The sequence below is a fragment of the Amblyomma mixtum genome, chromosome 5 (genome assembly GCF_055824585.1).
Source record: "Amblyomma mixtum isolate Tamu chromosome 5, ASM5582458v1, whole genome shotgun sequence".
Lineage (NCBI taxonomy): Eukaryota > Metazoa > Arthropoda > Arachnida > Ixodida > Ixodidae > Amblyomma > Amblyomma mixtum.
Window position 1 is genome coordinate 196,823,601 of NC_143016.1, and position 23,690 is coordinate 196,847,290.

Here is a 23,690-nt window from a genome sequence, read left to right on the forward strand (position 1 = left end):
CACCTGATCAGAACACCAAAACTGTGTGCACGTGTACACTGATGGATCTGTGTCACCAAAGGCATTGACAGCAGCTTTAGTAATCGCCGATCAGCAGACGACTCGGAGATTCATTTTGGACACAAATCTACTCAACCGCTTCAGAGCTTGCGGCCCTTCGGGAAGCGATTCGCCACATATGCGGGGAGAACCACCTCAGGAGTGATGCATTTTCACAGACTCTAAACCGGCGTAACAAATTTTGGGATGGTACCTACGCCACACCGGATACCATGCTCTGGCTCCGACTGCTTTCATCTGCTCAGGAAAAAGGCCACCGTATAGTGTTCCAGTGGATCTCTGGTCATGGAAATGAGAACGCCGACGCTGAAGCACGGAGCGTCTTCAGCAGTGGCCTGTGCACAGCTGCGCCGTTCTCTGGACCGGACACCACACGCCTCCTTTCGGGATCTATGAGGAGTGCGATGGCTGCCGTGCCAGACACATCCGCCTTAAACGGCTAGATCCGGCGATGGCCTTTTCTGCTCCTTGCAGAATACCACGCCCTATGCATGACTAATACACAGGTTACGTTTAACCGTCGCCTTCACGCACAAGCACTTGCACTTAATTGGACAACCGGACTCCCCGGACTGTTCAACATGTAGCGTGCTAGAGACTGCAGAACATGCTTTAGTGGCCTACCCAGCATATGCGCGAGAAATACTCATGCTAGCATCTATTTTGCAGTCTTCTGACACCAGGCCCCTCTTAGGGGTTTTGATCCTCGTCGCTTGGCCAGATAGTTCGAAAACTCTACAGGCAACGCGAGCGCTCTCACGCTTTTGAAGCGACACGGGCCTTGACTCGCATTTGTAATGTTAGCTAGTGTGGCTTGTATTTTTTTATCTGCCTCCTTCCATCATCATCAAACCCCATCCTGACCCTCTTTTTTCTCATATTCCCGTTCGCCAGTGCAGAGTAGCAGGCCAGATATTAATTTTTCCGGCCAACCTCTCTCTCGCAGGGAGAACAGTTTGGCACTGTTGCTGTCGACGCTTCTCCTATCTTTGATGGCCCTGGCACGCATTACATCAACGTCCTTATTCAGTCCATCAAAGTCGCTTACCCGAACCCGCTCGATGTGTTTTCCCTCGATGGCGCTGTTCCCCAAAACGCCCAGTTCGTTCCCTTGATTCAGCGATTCCGCGCGTTCTTCGACTGCCACCAGTTAACGTTGGGGCGTGGAACAGCGGTTAACCACACATCGACACCGGAACCCATGGTCCCTTTCGCCAGCGCCCCCACTGCGTCTTCCCCACTGAGCGCCGTATCATTGATGGACAGGTGAGCGACAGGTGATCTACCCTCTCAGCCCATGGGCTTCTCCGGTCGTGCTTGTGCAGAAAAAGGACGGCCCTATTTGCTTCTGCATCGACTATTGCCGTGTAAAGAAAATTACTCGGAAGGACGTCTACTCCCTGCCTTGCATTGATGAAGAGCTTGATTGGCTGCAGGGAGCGGAGTACTTCGTTAGATCTGCGCTCGGGGTACTGCCAGGTGGCGATGGCTGCAGATGATCTCCCGAAAACTCCTTTTATCACCTGATGGGCTGCATGAATGCAATGTGACGTCCTTCGGCAGATATACACACCAGAGGCGCTAACTTCGGACTGAAAGGTTTCAAGACAACCAGCCTTGGTTGTATAAGAATCAGTCGGAAGTATGTATATCTGTCCGTCATCCTGGTTTTGAGCTTCCCCTTATGCCGTGGATTCCCGTTTTAGTTAATACAGGCCAAGGCTTCTCAAAGTAGAGGCGCACTCACCTGCGACCAGCAGCAGCAGCAGGCGGAGCGTCACTCGGCTGCCCATCACTCGCTGGCTGTTCGGTAGCACCTCAGCGGCAAACAACCCCGGCCCGTTTTTGTGCGACGTGTTTGGGCCGAAAATAACTCCGCGTGTGCCGCAGTAACCGCCGCAAGCGTCAGCCAGTCACGCACGTTTTCAGAGGGCGCCTCTTTATTGCTACTCAAGCTGCGCTCGCACCCCGAAAAGGAAGGCGCCTCGTCACTGTCAACACGCTTCAGCGAGGCGCTGTCGCAACTACTTAGCGTCTTGTGAGAGTGGTAGAGAGAACGACTCTGTGTGCGCTAAGCGTTTCGAATAATGAAATGCCTAACTACCCAACGGCACATAATGGATGTGAATTGCTGCCTAAACTCTGTTCAGACTACGCATCACCTTCAGCGATTCCGTAAAAATTAAACGGTACGCAGATACTTCAAAACCCAAATAGATTATTTAACGAAAACTTTTTTTCGGCCGAAATGCAGCACCTCGACTGAAGACTCATCGTCATATATCCCACCCGAACCTCCCGCCATAAATATACCTTTAGCTTTAAACCTATTTTTGTGCCCGTCAACACATGAAACTTTTCATTTTTCGCAAGGACAAGTTAAGAATGGAGCGCTCTGCTTAACAACTGCCCGCTTATCACCCTCCTTTATAGGTGTGTTGTTATCTGGGCAGCTGTTTGTCTAGTCTCATTGCTTTCTCAATCGTGTTATTGTATTATGCATTGTCGTTGCGTGTATTCGTCATGTTATTCTGTGCGGCTGTGTGGATTGCCCAAATGTTCGTAACATTTTTTTAAATTTTTTTCTGATGTCGTAATCAGTGATGCTCATTTATTTACTTTAATGCGCGAGCATTACTAGGCAATATCGACAAGGTCGTGTCCGATAAACGTGTCCGCAGCAGTTGTGACGATCTTAGAAGAGGTAGCGCCAAACGAATGGCTGTAATCAAAAGAGGATGATGTGAGGTTGATGTTGAAATAAGAATTATGACGATAAGTTGATTAGTTAATTAATTAGAGCCGGAAATATGCAAAAAGTGTGCGGGGCCAGGTCAACGTGAGGCCCCAAATTTGAAAAACTGGATGTGTGCGATGCCAATGCGTGGCGCCAAATTTGAAAACCCGAAATGGGTACTGAGATGAAACGAGGGAGTAATCGAAGTTAATCGAAATCAAATCAATCAGTTAATGATTAATCAAAGTCGTCAACACATTTAACACCTAATGCGTGATCAATGTTTACTTAGATTGCGTAATTAGATCGATTAAGTAATTTAGTGCACATCATCCAATAATCGATCAATCAATCGATCGGCGATCAATCAATCGATCACGGCAAGGAAAGGCAAAGAAGGGCGAAGTTTTTGATTCATATTGCAGCGAAGAAGCACGAACACAAGTAGAAGGAACACACAAAAAACACGGACGAACGCTCCGTGTTTTCCGTTGTTTCCGGACGAACGCTCCGTGTTTGTTGAAGCAGCGTTCGTCCGTGTTTTTTGTGTGTTCCTTCTACTTGTGTTCGTGCTTCTTCGCTGCAATATGAATCAAGAATGTTACCAACTTGCCCAAAAACGTGTTTTACTCAAGGGCGAAGTGTTAGACGAATGAAAAGTAACCAATTAAATTAAGGTTGATTGAGTTGGAGTAATAGACGATATGCAAAATTGCTTGGTGGTCTGGCAACACCGCGCCTTCAACTTCCGGTTTCCATCTTGATTCGGGCGAGCTCGTCGAGCTGGTGCATCGTTCGCTATGCGTACATTCCTGATATCATGAATCTTGCGTGTGAAATTTCAATAGGCAAGCTTCAGCTGCTGCGTTGTTTTCACTGCTGATCTTTTACCAAATGTAGGTACTTTCAGTACGCGCCAACATCCTCCTACCGCGTCCTGAGCTTCGCTTGAAGTCTGGCGTTGATGATAGCCAGAATCGGCACAGGGAAGTCTGTTGGCAAGTCGAACTCTGCGCCACTGTCATTTTAATTCGCGCATTAAAGCACCGGTTCAAACATCACGCATTATCACGGCTATTTCATTCCCAGGTGGACACGATTTCATCTGGTGGGGTAGCGAGTGGTTATTTTGCGCTGAGTGCACAGATGTCTTGACAAACTTCTGTGACAGTGTGAACTTTCGTTCGCGCCGACACCAGGAGCTTCGTGCATTGCAGTATATTCACACAGGACCCTCGACCAGCTGCGTAATGTGATTCCTTTAGTGCAGTGTACAATGCACATCCGCGGTTTTCAACGTCACCGTTTCAGAGCCCGGCGCCGGCTGGTTTTCGCCGCAATTCGTTGAAACCGCGTCTTGCTTAAGACGCAGTTGAAGCGAGTATTGCGATGCTGTCAGTCGATATTAACAAGAGTAAAGTGGGCACATAAAATTCAAAATATTGTAAGCAAAGACGCAGTTCTTTTTTTTCAGATAAGCACTGAGCTACCGCGACGGCTTGATTAGAGAAAGAGCTTACAGCTGTAGGTGCCTGCACGGATTCGATACGCTGGTCAAGCTGTGTATGCGGGGGTGAAATTCGCATGTTCGTTTGCCTCCGACACCTAATTCGCTTCCTCACAAACCTACACGAATTTCTTTGTTGCGAAGCAAGCTGTTGCAGCTTGCCACAACGATAAAATCTGATGGCCTGAAGAGTTCTCACTACAATGTTGCACGTACTTTCTAGCTTGGAAATGCGTCCCGCCTTCACAATAAAGTAGTTATTTTTTTTTTCAGACTTTCGCCGCCGGAGATATCGAATGTATAGGAATCCTCAAAAAATAAAGCATTCGCACTCAGTTTTTACACGTAGGATGTAATTGCTTCACAAAGACGCCTTAACGCGTATAACATATGCGGGCGCAATCACGTACGACATTTTAAGAAAACAATGTGTGGGATCTTGCAACAACCTCATGGTCCAGAGAGATTGCTATAGCCCTTCCAAAACTAATCGAACACGGGAAAAACTTAATTGAACACGTAACAAAAGCAGTAATGAGCGTGTGGTTCTTCGAGTGGGCTTAGTACGCCACGGCATGAGCAATCGAGGTTTTTAGATGGAGCGCAGTGAGTGCCCATGGCCGAGATTTACCTGCACATTAATGAACGTGCTTCTTCGCGACTGGAATACACGCTTGAGGAACACAGGCGTAGGCTCGCTCAAAAAAATTACCTTCTCTATTACGTTGTTCAAGTATGCGTCTACATATCTTCACGCCCAACCGGAGAGTTAATAAATGCACTAAATCGTCTTCTAATTTTCATCAGAGGCAACAAAGGATGTGGTCCTTATCTTAATGTAAACGCAAATCACCTAGAAAGCTTTGTGAAAAACCAGCGCAAAAAGCGTAAGCTGTGCACTGAATGGCTTGCTGACACACGATACCTCACATGGCATTTGCTGTTACTAAAACGTGGGGACAGAGTAAAGAAAAAATAGAAAAGCGAAAAGCTGGAACGCACCTAATTCTGGCACGCATCGTAGTTTCTTTGCATAGTGGACAGCATAGCGTAAGAGCGAATCGCCATTCCACTTTTCAAACGAAGCGCAGCAGTTTTAACCCAACGCAGGGCCGCGGTTTCGTTTTCTGTACCGTACCAACATGGAGGACTTAGTTCTCGGAGCGCCGAGAGATGGCGCTGATCATTTCGCATATCGGTTATGTACAGGCTGGCAATGCAGGCGGTGAAATTAGAAATGCAGGCATGGGTAGAAGGTAATCGGATACTCGGAGAACTCCAGAATGGGTTCAGAAGGGGTAGGCGTTTAGATGAAAGGCTGTTCGTGCTTACCCAATGCATAGAAATAGCTAAGGCGGAAAACAGACCTCTGTTTTTAGCCTTTCTGGACATAAGCGGTGCATACGATAACGTGAACAGGGAACTCCTGTGGAGCATATTGAAAGATTTAGGTATCGGTCATGAGGTAATTGATTTTCTACAGGAAATCTACCGAGATAATGAAGTTGAAATTCCATGGGAAGGGAAAAAACGTACCAAACTGTGGGGGTGCACAAAGGATTAAGGCAAGGTTGTCCCCTATCACCGCTGCTGTTCATGGTTTACGTGATAAATATGGAAAGAAGGCTAGAAGAAAGTAATCTAGGTTATAATCTGTCGTACAGATTAGGCGGAAATGTAGTTGAGCAGCGACTCCCGGGTTTATTGTATGCGGATGATATTGTACTATTAGCGGATAGCAAGGAAGATTTACAAACTTTGGTTAATTGCTGTGGAGACGAAGGAGACTCTCTAGGATTCAGTTTTAGCGCAACTAAATCAGGTGTGATGATTTTTAACGATACAACTGACCAGTTGCTTACAAGACCACGAAATACCCAAAGTGGCCGAATAGAAATACCTCGGGATATGGCTAAACGAAGGGCAGATGTACACGGAAAAGCACGAACAGGCTCTTAGGGCAAAAGGACGAAGAGACACCGGGATAATGAAACATAGGGCATTATGGGGGTACAACAAATATGAAGTTCTAAGAGGTATTTGGAAAGGAATAATGGTGCCGGGACTTACTTTCGGCAATGCGGTTCTGTGCTTAAGGGCAGAAGTTCAGTCGAGATTAGACGTAAATCAGAGAGCTGTTGGAAGATTAGCACTAGGTGCCCACGGCAAAACCACAAACGAGGCAGTACAAGGGGATATGGGCTGGGCATTGTTCGAAGCACGGGAAGCTAAGAGTAAAATACTATATGAAGAACGCCTGAGGAAATTGGACGATAACAGGTGGGCAGCTAAGGTATTTAAATATTTATATAGAAAGAGTGTTGACTCAAAGTGGCGAAAAGAACTAGAAGAATAACCAGTAAGTATGCAGGTGATGAGGACGGAGAAAGAAACAGCATTAAACGACTGTTAAAAACACGGAAGTTAAAAATTGGATGAATTCAATGGAAAAGAAACATAGTGTAGAACTATATCGATACTGGAAAAGGCAGATCAGGAAAGAATTTTTCTATGATAACTCAAGAGGCAGTGCTCTACTTCTTGAATCTAGGTCAGGGTGCCTTAGAACGCGGAAGCAAATGAGTAATTACTCCCTTATTACAAATCTACTCCACCTTGGGGGATTCCCCTAAACATTTGTCCAACACAGTTCCCACTTCGAGTTATTGATCAATTTGCTCTCGTCCTACCATAAGCTTGCCGTCCTGTTTAGCTCAATTGGTAGAGCGACTGCTCCGGTGTAGCGGTGGTCCTGGGTTCGAACCCCGGACCAGGACGAATTTTTCTTTAACTACGAAGTTTCTGAGAAAGCTGCATAGCTTTCCTATGTAGCCGTATGGCTGCGCTCGGGTGGATGCAAATGAGTAATTACTGCCTTATTAAAAAGAAATTTAACGAAGAAGATGACACTTGTGCCGTGTGTGGTAGATCTGTGGAAACAATTGAACACCTCATAATCAAATGTGATGGTATCCATCCGGATGTCGATGCAGGCGCATTCACTCTTCCTGAGGCCCTAGGGTTTAAAGATAACAATGGTCATGTAAATAAATCTGCAGTAAAAGTTAGCAAAAAGCGATTTGAGGATTTGTGGCAGAAAAGCAGAGATGTGTCATAAAGTTATAAGTGTAGGAAACTGTAGGTAAAGATGATGGCGATTCTTGATGAGAATTGCCAACACAGTAAACAAAAAATATAATAAAGGAAGAAAAGCTGAGCATGGTGGCAATTGCCACCACCCCGTTTCAAAGGGGGCGCTCCCATCCATCCATCCATCCATCCATCCATCCATCCATCCATCCATCCATCCATCCATCCATCCATCCATCCATCCATCCATCCATCCATCCATCCATCCATCCATCCATCCATCCATCCATCCATCCATCCATCCATCCATCCATCCATCCATCCATCCATCCATCCATCCATCCATCCATCCATCCATCCATCCATCCATCCATCCATCCATCCATCCATCCATCCATCCATCCATCCATCCATCCATCCATCCATCCATCCATCCATCCATCCATCCATCCATCCATCCATCCATCCATCCATCCATCCATCCATCCATCCATCCATCCATCCATCCATCCATCCATCCATCCATCCATCCATCCATCCATCCATCCATCCATCCATCCATCCATCCATCCATCCATCCATCCATCCATCCATCCATCCATCCATCCATCCATCCATCCATCCATCCATCCATCCATCCATCCATCCATCCATCCATCCATCCATCCATCCATCCATCCATCCATCCATCCATCCATCCATCCATCCATCCATCCATCCATCCATCCATCCATCCATCCATCCATCCATCCATCCATCCATCCATCCATCCATCCATCCATCCATCCATCCATCCATCCATCCATCCATCCATCCATCCATCCATCCATCCATCCATCCATCCATCCATCCATCCATCCATCCATCCATCCATCCATCCATCCATCCATCCATCCATCCATCCATCCATCCATCCATCCATCCATCCATCCATCCATCCATCCATCCATCCATCCATCCATCCATCCATCCATCCATCCATCCATCCATCCATCCATCCATCCATCCATCCATCCATCCATCCATCCATCCATCCATCCATCCATCCATCCATCCATCCATCCATCCATCCATCCATCCATCCATCCATCCATCCATCCATCCATCCATCCATCCATCCATCCATCCATCCATCCATCCATCCATCCATCCATCCATCCATCCATCCATCCATCCATCCATCCATCCATCCATCCATCCATCCATCCATCCATCCATCCATCCATCCATCCATCCATCCATCCATCCATCCATCCATCCATCCATCCATCCATCCATCCATCCATCCATCCATCCATCCATCCATCCATCCATCCATCCATCCATCCATCCATCCATCCATCCATCCATCCATCCATCCATCCATCCATCCATCCATCCATCCATCCATCCATCCATCCATCCATCCATCCATCCATCCATCCATCCATCCATCCATCCATCCATCCATCCATCCATCCATCCATCCATCCATCCATCCATCCATCCATCCATCCATCCATCCATCCATCCATCCATCCATCCATCCATCCATCCATCCATCCATCCATCCATCCATCCATCCATCCATCCATCCATCCATCCATCCATCCATCCATCCATCCATCCATCCATCCATCCATCCATCCATCCATCCATCCATCCATCCATCCATCCATCCATCCATCCATCCATCCATCCATCCATCCATCCATCCATCCATCCATCCATCCATCCATCCATCCATCCATCCATCCATCCATCCATCCATCCATCCATCCATCCATCCATCCATCCATCCATCCATCCATCCATCCATCCATCCATCCATCCATCCATCCATCCATCCATCCATCCATCCATCCATCCATCCATCCATCCATCCATCCATCCATCCATCCATCCATCCATCCATCCATCCATCCATCCATCCATCCATCCATCCATCCATCCATCCATCCATCCATCCATCCATCCATCCATCCATCCATCCATCCATCCATCCATCCATCCATCCATCCATCCATCCATCCATCCATCCATCCATCCATCCATCCATCCATCCATCCATCCATCCATCCATCCATCCATCCATCCATCCATCCATCCATCCATCCATCCATCCATCCATCCATCCATCCATCCATCCATCCATCCATCCATCCATCCATCCATCCATCCATCCATCCATCCATCCATCCATCCATCCATCCATCCATCCATCCATCCATCCATCCATCCATCCATCCATCCATCCATCCATCCATCCATCCATCCATCCATCCATCCATCCATCCATCCATCCATCCATCCATCCATCCATCCATCCATCCATCCATCCATCCATCCATCCATCCATCCATCCATCCATCCATCCATCCATCCATCCATCCATCCATCCATCCATCCATCCATCCATCCATCCATCCATCCATCCATCCATCCATCCATCCATCCATCCATCCATCCATCCATCCATCCATCCATCCATCCATCCATCCATCCATCCATCCATCCATCCATCCATCCATCCATCCATCCATCCATCCATCCATCCATCCATCCATCCATCCATCCATCCATCCATCCATCCATCCATCCATCCATCCATCCATCCATCCATCCATCCATCCATCCATCCATCCATCCATCCATCCATCCATCCATCCATCCATCCATCCATCCATCCATCCATCCATCCATCCATCCATCCATCCATCCATCCATCCATCCATCCATCCATCCATCCATCCATCCATCCATCCATCCATCCATCCATCCATCCATCCATCCATCCATCCATCCATCCATCCATCCATCCATCCATCCATCCATCCATCCATCCATCCATCCATCCATCCTCCATCCGTCCGTCCGTCCGTCCGTCCGTCCGTCCGTCCGTCCGTCCGTCCGTCCGTCCGTCCGTCCGTCCGTCCGTCCGTCCGTCCGTCCGTCCGTCCGTCCGTCCGTCCGTCCGTCCGTCCGTCCGTCCGTCCGTCCGTCCGTCCGTCCGTCCGTCCGTCCGTCCGTCCGTCCGTCCGTCCGTCCGTCCGTCCGTCCGTCCGTCCGTCCGTCCGTCCGTCCGTCCGTCCGTCCGTCCGTCCGTCCGTCCGTCCGTCCGTCCGTCCGTCCGTCCGTCCGTCCGTCCGTCCGTCCGTCCGTCCGTCCGTCCGTCCGTCCGTCCGTCCGTCCGTCCGTCCGTCCGTCCGTCCGTCCGTCCGTCCGTCCGTCCGTCCGTCCGTCCGTCCGTCCGTCCGTCCGTCCGTCCGTCCGTCCGTCCGTCCGTCCGTCCGTCCGTCCGTCCGTCCGTCCGTCCGTCCGTCCGTCCGTCCGTCCGTCCGTCCGTCCGTCCGTCCGTCCGTCCGTCCGTCCGTCCGTCCGTCCGTCCGTCCGTCCGTCCGTCCGTCCGTCCGTCCGTCCGTCCGTCCGTCCGTCCGTCCGTCCGTCCGTCCGTCGTCTATTAGAGAATTAATTGTTAGCAAACGACTGAGGTGGAGACTAATCGCTGTGATCACTACAACAGCTCATGACGGCACGTCCCAATGTTGATAGCAAGTTGCCGATATGACGTCACCTGATGGCAGGCGACGAGTGCCGAGGAGGAGTAAGTGCTTTCGCATCGCTCGAATGCAGTGCTCTAACGTTTCTCCGCTCCTGCTTGGACATGCAACATGTCCGCAGTATTCCATAAATAAATAAATAGTACAATCCGGATCATGCCGCCAAGGTTTACAGCCATGGTCATATCCTCTTTGTGTTCACTACAATTAGAATGAGCTCCTATTAGTCAACAAACTGTGTCTTACAAAATATTGTATACTCGGCAGGATGCCAGAGGGTTGGATTCTGAGTTAGCACCTCCTTCAAGCCGCGAACTTTAAAGTGCTCAGAACAAAAAAAAACGGAGCATTACTTCAAGGTGAAAAAGCCCCTCCTCGCCGTCCCTTCTCCGAAAAAAAACAAAAACAAAAATGTGGTCAATAAAGTTTTAAAATATCCCATAAACCGCTACTTTGCATGTCTATGGAGTGCGAGAGCCTTTGTCATGACACTCAAGAGTAGTGCACTGCACGGGCTCGGGTCGGCCCGAAAGCCCGGGCCCGGCCCGGCCCGCGGGCCGGGCTGGGCCGCGCCGGGACATAATCTGTTTTGCCGGGGGGCCTGGGCTGGGCCCGGGCCTGAGGTTGCGGGCCCGGGCCGTGCTCGGGCTTAAATCTGCGGACCCGAGTCGGGCTTGGGTTCGTACAGGAACGGCTGGTGTCCGATTATTCATTTACTATTGCAGAGTGAAGTACACAACTGCGGCATTGGAGCAGCGACACGGATGAGCTATGGGTTATAGTACCCTCTGAGAAAAAAACTATGCTTTATTCATTGACTTATTTATTCCCTTATTTCCACGCCGCGGTGGCTTAGTTGCTTAGTGGCGGTGGCTTGATTACTGAGTTCGGGGCACCCGGCTTTGCTCCTAGCCTCGGCGGCCGCATTCCTACTCAGGCGGAAAGCATGACAGTCATGTAGTACGCATTCATGCTTCAAACAATGCGTTCAATTCCTCGTTCTTGCCAGCTGGCATAGCCGAGTGGAATGTCCTTCCAGACAGTGTTGTGAATGAAGTTAATTCCCTAAAATTCGAACCGATGTTAATTGATCTATTCCCGAAATAGCCCACGATACAAGATTTGTGAAGTGGGGCAGGGAGGTAGTGTACAACGCGCCGCTAAAATGTGGGAAACAGTATATCGGACAAACCGCAAGGTGTGTAAACACAAGACTCACGGAACATGCCAACAACTGCCAACAGATCACTCAGCCAGGCAACCTGGCTTCCCATTGTCACCACTTTAAAGACTGCAGAAAATGCGCGCCACCTTTTGGTGGCACAACAATATTAGGCCGCACAAAAAGACAAACACAACGAGAAATAATCGAAGCATTCAAGATTAAGACCGCTGGTACAGAAAATTGTGTCAGCGCTAAAGCACTAACTCTCGAATCATTAAAGGGATCACAACAGTTTTTTCACATTCCTCTAGGTACTGTGTCGTCATGGCTGCCCAGCGGAAATCTTTAAAAATTTTGTACCCTACACTAAAAAGCACCGCGTGCGGGAATCCGGCGATGCTCAGTCTTTATAGTTGATCCTTAAAGCTTTCCTCGGTGCGATGCAGACATGACCTACTGAGGGCGTTCTTCAGGGCGCTTCTGTCAAACTTACTTGTATTAACAAAAGTTTGCCAGTTTTTAAAACATATATTCTTTCTAGGTTTGCCGCAAACGAATTTTTAATTCTAAACTTTATCTTGCGTCACCGACCTCCTCTAAAGTCACCAATCTTCCAGTGGCTTTTTCTAATCTCTTCTAGAGCCTCATCCTAGAGCCTCATTGAGAGTGACTTTGCCTGTATCGACATCCGGATGGGTACTGCCACATTCGATTAAAATATGTTTCTTTGTACGTATTTCACACAAACTAAAAATATGTCGTCTTGGTTAAATTACAGAGTTCTAAGACACACAGTTCTCGCTCCAAAGGGTAGGGATCTGCCTCTTGTGTTAACAACTTGAGTTCTGACCATCTGCGTTTTTAACCAGGGTAATTAAATATACATTTTCTCCTTCCTGGTTTCCTGTATACTAACGTTAGTTTCGTAGTCCTTTTCCACCACTGGCCCCGCACGGGACTCTGCAAAGTGCAGATGCTGGTGGGTTGTGACACATCCTCACGTAAATCCCCGCAAGCGGATGATGGTGAGCAGCGCGTCACCACGGACCCGAGCCCCCGCTCTTAGCCGTGCGGGGCTCAACCCTGTCCGGGGGAAAAGGGTATCCTGGTGGTTGAGCCGATGCCGAGCGTATGGGCCTTTAAGGATCCCCGGCGGGGGCAACAAAACCACTTTGGTCCCAGCTTCCTGTAAACGGCACCTTCGGGCTAACCCGATGGGGGAAGTCGGCAGTGACGTTTACATGTCCTCCCTTCTGTCTTTCACTTTGCTATTCCTTTCTCACAACTGACCTGTCTCCTGCTCACTGAGTTTCGTTGCGAAAGCAGCAGTACGCCAGCCACTTCGCCTCGTCCCGTAACGGCGCCGACGGCCGTGATCGCACTCGGACCATAGAGAAAGATACTTACGTAAAGAGCGGACGTTCCCGTAGGGCCCTGCGACTCAGCTATGGATGGATGGATTGGAGCGTCCCATTTGAAACGGAGTGGTGGCAATTTCCACCATGCTCAGCTTTTCTTTATTATTTTTTTGTTTACTGTGTTGGCAATTCTCACTAAGATTCGCCATCATCTTTACCTACGGTTTCCTACAATTCTAACCTTATGCCACATCTCAGCTTTTCAGCAACCAATCCTCCAATCCCTTTTTGCTAACTTCCACTGCAGATTTATTTACATGACCATTGTTACCTTTAAACCCTAGGGCCTCAGGAAGAGTGACTGTGCCTGCATCGACATCCGGACATTTGATTATGAGGTGTTCAATTGTTTCCACAGATCTACCACACACTGCACAGGTGTCATCTTGTTCGTTAAATTTCTTTTTGTAGCTGCGCGTTCTAAGACACCCTGACCTAGCTTCAAAAAGTAGGGCACTGCCTCTTCAGTTATCATAGAAAAATTCTTTCCTGATCTGCCTTTTCCAGTATCGATATAGTTCTACACTATGTTTCTTTTCCATTGAATTCATCCAATTTTTAACTTCCGCATTTTAACCTGTCGTTTAATGCTCTTTCTTTCTCCGTCCTCATGACCTGCATACTTACTGGTTAGTTTTCTAGTTCTTTTCTGCCACTGTGAGTACACGCTCTTTCTATATAAATATTTAAATACCTTAGCTGCCCACCTGTTATCGTCCATTTTCCTCAGGCGTTCTTTGTATAGTATTTTACTCTTAGCTCCCGTGCTTCGAACGATGCCCAGCCCATATCCCTTTGTACTGCCTCGTTTGTGGTTTTGCCGTGGGCACCTAGTGCTAATCTTCCAAGAGCTCTCTGATTTACATCTAACCTCGACTGAACTTCTGCCCTTAAGCACAGAACCGCATTGCCGAAAGTAAGTCCCGGCACCATTATTCCTTTCCAAATACCTCTTAGTACTTCATATTGTCACGTGGTGGTGACTGCAGTCCGGCGAACAGAAAAACAACGAGGATGTCTTCGAAACGGAGCTCTTTATTCGGGCTGACTTGCGCCCGCAAAGAACTGAATCACTCGGCGACGGCGTAGCAACAAGCGTGCTCGGCGGTCGTCGAACAGAATGACCGCCGCTGTAGCATAGAGTAACATAAAAGTAAAGAGCGGACACTCGGGCCCTTTCGCGGCCGAGTTCGGCGCTTCCCCGTTTCCGCCAGATGGCACTGAACGTGCAAATAAAAAAGAAAAAGAGTATGGTCTTGGCATATCTTGGCTTGCAGTGACGTGCGCTGCGCGCCTACGGTCGCAGTTACGTCAGCAACAGCGGCGTCTTTTAAGTGCGTCAAGCCAACGGGCAAGCACGCCCAGGCGGCAGTGTGCGACGGACCGACGGCGTGAGCGGCTGTATTTTTTTGCGGCGTCTGCAAGCTTCGTGGACACGTCCGTTTTGTGTACTGCTGTGGTGCTGCGACGGTTGTTTCTTCCACCCCGTGAACTGTCCAACAAGAAGCTGCAGCTGTCGGCCTTAAAGGCGGCGGCGGCGGCTCTTCCTAAGCACTTCCAAAGAGGCAACAAAGCTGCGTCAAGGGCAGATGCCCACCACCAGGTTTTGACAGTAAAGCCTCCAAGATTCCTGTTTAAGCCTATCATCTCTGAGGCCAGTGCGTTTCCCCGGGTCCGCTAGGTGCACTGTGCACAAAAGTCGGTCGCTGGGGCCTACGGGAGTGTCCGCTCTTTACTTCTATATTACTCTATGGCTGTAGGCCGTGCTCTTTTTAAAGCTGATAGCGAACCTTCGAGATAAAGCTTTAGAAGTTACTAGAACATTCCGGCGCAAACTGGAACCGGCTCCGTCCGGATGCGATCAATCGAGATAATTCTAGGCGCGTCTTGCGTCACAAACGAAGCGATAAAGCGGCGTGCCGGCAGCCTTGAAGCATGAACAAATAAACACAACAAACAAACACTACAAAGATTCGCGGCATTACTCCCCTCTCAAAGAAGCATCGACCCGATGCTTTAGAACATAATGCGGCTGTCAACAATCAAAAATGGATTGTGCAAAAATAAAGACCGAACGTGGAAACACGGCGTCCTTTAGCGTGCATGATAGGGCTTTAGGCGTACGACATGGACTACTTCGGGTCGTACGCGGCGTCGCTGGGATGCAGTCATTTGGTCAGGAACGAATTCATAGTCCAATTCACCTAGCCGACAAAGAACCTTGTACGGGCCGAAATAGCGTCGCAAAAGCTTTTCGCTCAATCCTCGGCGGCGAATGGGCGTCCAAACCTAGACTTGGCCTCCTGGCTTGAATTCCGCGTTGCGTCTTCGTAGGTTGTAGCGTGTGGCGTCGGTCCGCAGCTGGTCTTTGATCCTTAATCGGGCAAGTCTTCGGGCTTCTTCTGCGCGTTGTAGGTAGGCGGCGACGTCGACGTTATCTTCCTCGGTAACGTTCGGCAGCATGGCGTCCAGCGTGGTCGTGGCCTCTCTGCCATGGACGAGCCTAAAAGGCGTCATCTGGGTGGTGTCCTGCAGTGCAGTGTTGTAGGCGAAGACTACATAAGGCAAGATGACGTCCCAGGTCTTGTGTTCGGCATCGACATACATAGCGAGCATATCGGCGATGGTTTTGTTGAAGCGCTCGGTCAGTCCGTTGGTCTGCGGGTGGTATGCAGTTGTTCTCCGGTGGCTGGTTTGGCTGTAGTGGAGGATGGCTTGCGTGAGTTCCGCCGTGAATGCTGTTCCTCTGTCAGTGATGAGCACATCGGGGGCGCTGTGTCGCAGAAGAATGTTCTCCACGAAAAATTTGGCGACTTCTGCTGCTGTTCCGTTCGGTAGGGCTTTTGCCTCGGCGTAGCGGGTCAGGTAGTCGGTCGCTATAATGATCCACGTATTTCCAGATGTTTATTTCGGGAACTGGCCAAGCAAGACCATGCCGATGTGCTGAAAGGGCCTTCAGGGGGGTTCAATGGGGTTCAGAAATCCTGCTGGTCGGGTTGGAGGGGTCTTTCTTGGCTGACAATCTCGGCAGGTTTTTCACATAATGTGCGACATCGGCAGACAGTCGGGGTCAGTAATACTTGTCTTGTATGCGGCGGAGGGTGCGAGAAAACACGAGATGTCCAGCTGTCGGCTCGTCGTGTGAGACCTGAAGAACTTCTCCGCGCAGACTTAGAGGTACAACAAGGAGGTAGGCTGTCTTGTTCGCTGCAAAGTTCTTCACGAGGACATCGTTCTGTAAACAGAACGAAGACAATCCTCGCTTGAACGAGGCGGGGGGTGAAGAAACCTTGCCTTCCATGTGGCATTTTATGTCGGGGTCCGCGCGTTGCTGATGTACAAAAGAGCTGGAGCTGATGGGTCCCAGGAAGGCGTCCTCGTCGTGCTTGCGTCCGGACTTGTAAACGACAGTTACATCAAACTCCTGGAGCCGTAGGCTCCATCGAGCGAGGCGGCCGGAGGGGTCCTTCAAACTGGCGAGCCAGCACAGTGCGTGGTGATCGCTGACCACCTTGAACGGTCGTCCGTACAGGTAGGGGCGGAATTTCGACGTAGCCCAGATGATGGCAAGGCGCTCCTTCTCAGTTGTCGAATAATTAGCTTCGGCTTTGGACAGGGAACGGCTAGCGTACGCGATGACCTTCTCCACTCCGTCAATTTTCTGAACGAGGATAGCGCCTAGGCCCACACTACTTGCGTCGGTATGAATTTCAGTCTCGGCGTTTTCATCAAAATGTGCGAGGATCGGTGGGGTCTGTAAACGGCGCTGAAGTTCCTTGAAGGCTTCTATTTGCGGCGCTTCCCATTTAAATGGCACATCTGCCTTTGTGAGGTGGGTCAGTGGCTCGGCGATGCGCGAAAAGTTTTTGACGAAACGTCGGTAATACGCGCACAGTCCGAGGAATCTGCGCACAGCTTTCTTATCGGCCGGTGGCTGAAACATTGCGATAGCAGCTGTTTTCTGCGGGTCTGGCCGTACTCCCTCCTTGCAAACGATGTGGCCTAGAAACAGCAGCTCTTCATGGGCAAAGTGGCACTTCTCTGCTTTCAAAGTTAGCCCGGACGATTTGATAGCGTCTAGTACTGTTCGAAGCCTTTTCAGGTGCTCCTCAAAGCTAGAAGCGAAGACAACGACGTCATCTAAATATACCAGACAAATCTGCCACCTCAGGCTTGCCAGCACTGTATCCATTACTCGTTGAAATGTCGCTGGTGCGGAACAGAGACCAAACGGCATCACCTTGAACTCGAAGAGGCCATCTGGAGTGATGAATGCGGTCTTCCCGCGATCTCTTTCATCGACCTCAATTTGCTAGTAGCCGCTCTTGAGGTCCATCGATGAGAAATATCTGGCGTTGCAGAGCCGGTCCAGTGTGTCGTCGATGCGAGGGAGGGGGTAGACGTCCTTCTTTGTGATGTTGTTCAAGCGCCGGTAATAAACGCAGAATCGAAGTGCACCGTCTTTCTTTCTCACTAGAACAACAGGTGCCGCCCAGGGGCTCTTTGAAGGCTGAATAACGTCGTCGCGCAGCATTTCTTCCACTTGGTTCCGGATGGCTTGTCGTTCTCGCGGCAACACCCGGTAGGGGCTCTGGCGGAGAGGTCGGGCATGCTGGTCGGTTATAATGTGATGCTTGGCAATCGCGTTTGTCGCACCTTAGGCGATGACGAGAAGCACTCTCTGTAGCTTCGAAGGAGAGTGCGGATCTGGTCTTGTCTGTTCCGGGGCAGGGCTGGGTTTATGTCAAAAGTGGGCGAGTTCTCTTGGTAAGGCGAATCTGCGGATGGGTCGGAGAGAGCGAAGGAGTGTCGTACGTCGGATATTTTGTCGAGGAAAGCAATTCTCGTTCCTTTGTTAATGTGCCGATATTCTTCGCTAAATTTAGTCAGCAGTACTTCGGCTTGGCCTTTGCGGAAATGTGCGATGCCTCTTGCGATGCCGATTCCTCGGTCGAGAAACACCTGCATGTTCCCCTTGATAATGGCTTCAGTGTCACTCGCTTCCGTGGCGCCTACGGTGACGATGACGCTTGAGCGGGGTGAGACACTCACTTGTTCCTCCAGGGCACTAAGCGCAACGTGATGTTCCGTAGTTCTCATCGATGGGATGGCCTAGTCCGTGGAAAGTGTGATCATCTTGGATCGCAGGTCGATGATCGCCTGATGCTCATTAAGGAAATCCATGCCCAAGATCACTTCGCGGAACATTGCCGTAGTACTACGAAGGTCGCGGGATAGATATGACCCTTGAGAGTCACTCGCGCTGTGCATCGTCCTGATGGCGCAAGGCCCCCTGCGGTACGAATATGTGGGCCGTCCCAAGCGGTCGTTACTTTCCTCAGTTGCGCAGCGAATGGTCCGCTCATCACCGAATAATCGGCTCCTGTGTCGACTAGAGCGGTGACTTCCGGCCGTCGATAACCGCTTCTAAGTCGGATGTCCTGGCTCTGGAGTTACACGTCGCCCTCGGCGTCGGGTTGCGGCTTCGTCGGGTATGTGAATAGTGGGTGGGGCATGTGGTCGGAGTTTTTCTTGATGGCAGCGTAGTTTTGAAGGCGGTTTGCGTCGTGGTCGAGGTTGTTGTATGCGTCGTCGGTGTAGTAGGTGGGCCGTCCTCATACGGCGTGGTCGGCGGAGGATCTTCGTCGTTTCCTCGGCACGCAACCTGACCTCCACAGGTTGCTTTGTTTAGTATCCCCTACGGGGGCTAGGGGACCTTCCTCTGACAGCCGCGGCGTAGCTGCGGCCCGGTGATTGAAAACGTGCGGTGGACGGCGAAGGGGAGCGGAAAAGACGGCTTGACGACGCGTACTCCCCTCTACGCAGGTAGTCATCGATTTCCCGTGGTCGCTGGCCGGGGAGCGGTCGTGGGGCGTCGATGGCAAAACCTCGCAGGCCGATACGCCTGTAAGGGCAGTGGCGAAGTATGTGCCCGGCGTGGCCACAATGGAAACATAGTGGGCGGTTGTCAGAAGTCCTCCACTGGTCGCATTTCCTACTTCCGTTGCTTCGCTCGTAAGGTGGGCGGGCGGGAGCAAGGGGTCGTCGTTCCTGTTGAGGTGGTGACTGTCGAAGAGGGCTTGGTCGGTGTCATCGGGGCGCAGGACTGCGTAGTGCGGCTTCAGCTTCCGTTGGTGTCGTCTGTGACGGGGAGCCAAGTGCATGCTGCCCTTCTTCACGGATGAGGTCCGTGAGCGACGCCACCTGAGTCTGCTGCGTCTGCTGCGTTGGGGATGGCAGCAGACGACGAAGTTCTTCGCGAACGATTTCGCGTATCAAATCTTGCAGCTTATATCCGCTTGCAAGGGTATCTTCTGGGCGGCTTGCCGTCAGCACTTGAAGTGGTCGATTGTAGTGACGGGTCCTGGCATCAAGGGTCTTTTCAATGGTGGAAGCTTCAACCAAAAACTCGGCGACGGTTTTTGGAGGATCTCGGCATGAACAAATAAACACAACAAACGCTACAAAGATTCGCGGCAATATTTGTTGTACCCTCATAACACCCTACGTTTCATTATCCCGCCGTCTCGTCGTCCTTTTGCCCTAACAGCCTGGTTATGCTTTTCCGTGTATATCTGCCCTTCGTTTAGCCATATCCCGAGGTATTTGTATTCGGCCACTTTGGGTATATCGTAGTCTTGTATTGTAAGCACCTCATCAGTTGTATCGTTTAAAATCATCACACCTGATTTCGTTGCAGCTACACTGCCGCCAGCGCCCCTAGCGGGTAGTCAGACCGCTAATTTCGTCCTTCGAGATTTTAGGTTCATGCTTCAGCTCTGTTTCACTTTCGTTTTCGAAAGCATTGCTTTCGGTTCTGATTTACTTTTGGCTATTAAAGTATTCAACTACATCGTCTAAGTGGAGCAGAAGAGAGGGCTTTGATATTTGATTCCTAAGCATGCCATACATATACGTTTAATAAACTCTCGGGTCGCAGATGATCGCAGGCTTTTACTGGAAACACCACCAAGCTTCTCGGAAAACCTACGCAAGCTGAATTAACTCATTCAGGTAATTATAATGGAAACAGAGCTGTTCTTTATTTAATTTTGTGCCGTCATTAAGCCACCTCTTTCTGTTGCAGACATAGAAGGGAGTGGTTTCGTGCAAAAAGTTTAATTTTTCTTGTTTACACTTCGAACTGTACAAAAGAAAATACTGAATCACACACATTTTATGAAATAGATTATAATGCACAGAGCAACAAGAAAGAGGTTATGGTAAAGCCGGTGGCACCATGTCACGAACGAAAACAAATATTGCACATACGCTCTGCGAGTTTGTCATCCAATACTTCACCCGTGCTCACAACACTACAGGAGTTGTCAGCAGCTAGACACAAGTAAGAGGTTAAAAAGTCACATATAGCGCACCCGATTCCTGCACATGTATCAGCAGCTTTGAGTGATAGGTTCATAGGCTGTTCAGAAATACAAGCACAACCTATTCAATACATCATAGCAACACAATAGTAAGCTTGCACTCTTCGTAAAAGGCGATTATTGCGATTTTTCGGTCAAGTTGTAGACGCCACGGAAAAAAAATCCACATTCGTGCTCCACGCTCTTGTTCTAAAAGAAGACAAATACGGGCAAATGTCAAACAACAACGTAAATCGTCTCTCCGGAAAAGGCTGCAGTTGCCTTCGAGAAAAATAAAAAAAAAACAACTTTCTACAAGCATTATCTTACATGTACAGATTTAAGTAAGTCCATATATTCACTAATTATCGAACCTGGGAAAGGGAAGGAAAGATGTAATGAATGATCAGCGCAATAAAGAACTTAGCGACAAATATATGTGAGCAAACGCTGAGTTCTATTGGCAGCGATTAGAAACAATGAGACATCAGGCTTTAAATTCCTGTATCCTGTGGGCGGAACAGCAGGACTAGCAGTCTTCTTCGGCGAAGTCATCCCGGGGTCCATGAAGTCATCTGCGATGAAATGGTCCCCGCTCATGCGGTACGTGGCGTACCGCTGGCTCGGCGACTTTTCTAACACCCTACTGAAAAATCCCGTATGAAATTTAAACCGGAACCGCATACCGGGTTATTGTACAGGATTTGCGATACCGGATTGCCGGAATATCCTGTATAAAACAGGACAGTCCTGTATAATACAGGACTCTCCTGTTTTGTACAGGATACTCCGGTAATCCGGTATCGCAAATCCTGTACAATAACCCGGTATGCGGTTCCGGTTTAAAATTCATACCGTATTACAGGACAGTCCTGTATTCTACAGGCTAGGCCCGTATTATACAGGAGGGCCCTGTATCACAGGACAAAGGCAGGAATAAAATGCTTCAATATATTCCACTTGGACTAAATCTGCCCAAAAACTGGGGCCATAAGTGTACATGCCAAATGCTGCAATATACAGAGCCTCAGACACTGGTAATCTGCGATTATCAGCGACTCGTATTGCAGTCGATGTGCAATTGTGTTATTTGCTCCCAGCTTTTACCAAGTATTGGTAGCTTGGTGAGTATTAGAATGCATCAAAAACTCCAAAAGATGTTTATTTTTTTTGCATGTCTTGAACCAGCCCACTGAGGTAATAATTTAACTCTTTGCGGCGATCTACCGGCGCTGGGGTCTCTACAGGGTGCTGGCCAATGAAGTAGTGAAAAGCACCTGCATAAAAGAAAATATGATTGGTAGTACATAATGCCCCCACCTTATCATTTAATTGGGCACTGACACACAACATAATGCATTGAGCACTGTGACATGCAACTTACGGCCAATGGCTTGTAGCTTTTCAGGGGTCATTGGCTTCCTGCCCACTGTCGAGGCTTCTGACTTCAGGTTCCGATGGCAAGCTTGCCCTGTAACGCGCCTTTCCAGGAGTTGTGGAGTCGTCCAAAGGCTGCGTCCTTGCAGAAACGCGAATCTTTGGGTGCCACCATAACTGCTGCCCACGTTGCCGAAGGAATAAAAATTCCATTCCCGAGGTACACCTGTATGCAATAATTACAAATGCATACCCCAGCAGCACAAACAGGGCTCTGAATTGCTGGTCCTCGTGGGCCCAGACAAGCCACAGACAAGCAAGGCGTCTCAAGACGCCAGGCCCTGAGCATTGGCAATGCTCAGTATCGTGAATGCACCTCACGCATTCCATATTTGAATCAATAATGTATTGAAACTCTGCGTCGTAACATTGTTGGTGTGTAAACAGGTTGCTCGGACGATTCCGATGCTTGCGTCGTCATCCTCCATTATTTACGGCACATACCGCAGCATCGATGCGATGCTTGATGTTTGTTCAAGGGCTTGAGCCGCTCCCCCTCAGGACGCTTATCGATGATTGCTCCCGCACGTGTACACCACATGCCTCTGTAAAGAAAGAATACAAACTATAAAACTAATTTTAGTCGTGTTATCATGAAGGACAAGCAATTTCGGTATGTAACTGAAAGAAAATTTTGCGCTATTTCGTCCCTCTACGCTGTGCAATCTACAAAGTTTTAGTTAAAAAGACACTGGACAGTTAGAACGTTTCTGTTGACGCCGAGCATATACCCGAAACGGAGGCAGTACTTAAAGAACAGAGTGATTTAAAATGCGTACTTACGTCCTAGCAGCACGACGTCGCCGTCATAAAATCCGCCTTCACCGCCGTGGCCTCCACCGGTCAAATGTTCACCACTCACGTCTTTCGGAGCGAAGTCATTCATCACTGAGACAAGGATGATCGGGTTCCACCATATTTGCACTGAACGTACGCATAAAAGGCGATGTCATCTTTGATCATGGATTGATCAAGGCAACACGAAGAAAGGCGCAAAAAATTGTATAACACAAATTCAACGCCAACGAGCGAGTGCCAGCGTGTTTTCGCAGCTGCCTTCATCGCTTGACACTCAACCAGCCGCAGGAGAGAAAAACCTGTTCCAAACAAAATCAGGAAAGGTGGGGGAGGACTTCTGCATAAAGTCACCGCGCTGCGACCGGGCACAGTGAACAAGCAGAAAAGGAACCCCCTCGCCACTTCATGGAAGCCTCGCGGGGAGCGTGGTCGGGAGGGCGGCTAAAAAGGCTCGGTCGTGGGTTGTAGAGTGAGCGCCTCCGCGCCGCTTCGGGGAACGGCACTGGAAGGGACATGACAGACACAGAGGAGCCCAAGGGGAAGGAACAAAGGCCGATAGAAAAGCCAGGAATGCG

At 49.4% G+C, this 23,690-nt stretch overlaps 1 protein-coding gene and 1 long non-coding RNA gene across 3 annotated transcripts in view; both read right to left on the minus strand.

The window, feature by feature from the left end:
* Positions 1–1,965, minus strand: part of LOC149345365 (longicornsin-like) — a 172,789-nt gene extending 170,824 nt beyond the window's left edge. For both annotated transcript variants that reach the window (XM_089542748.1, XM_089542747.1), the window contains exon 1: positions 1,808–1,965. In XM_089542748.1, coding sequence (XP_089398874.1) covers positions 1,808–1,853 — 46 coding nt within the window. In that variant the 5' untranslated portion in view covers positions 1,854–1,965. The remainder of the gene's footprint in view (positions 1–1,807) is intronic.
* Positions 1,966–21,816: 19,851 nt separating this feature from the next.
* Positions 21,817–23,461, minus strand: LOC149345367 (uncharacterized). Its single transcript, XR_016282836.1, has 3 exons — positions 22,762–23,461; positions 22,265–22,483; positions 21,817–22,157 (listed from the first exon to the last, which is right to left on the minus strand). It is a non-coding gene; the product is annotated as an uncharacterized LOC149345367 (long non-coding RNA).
* Between the last annotated feature and the right edge of the window lie 229 nt (positions 23,462–23,690).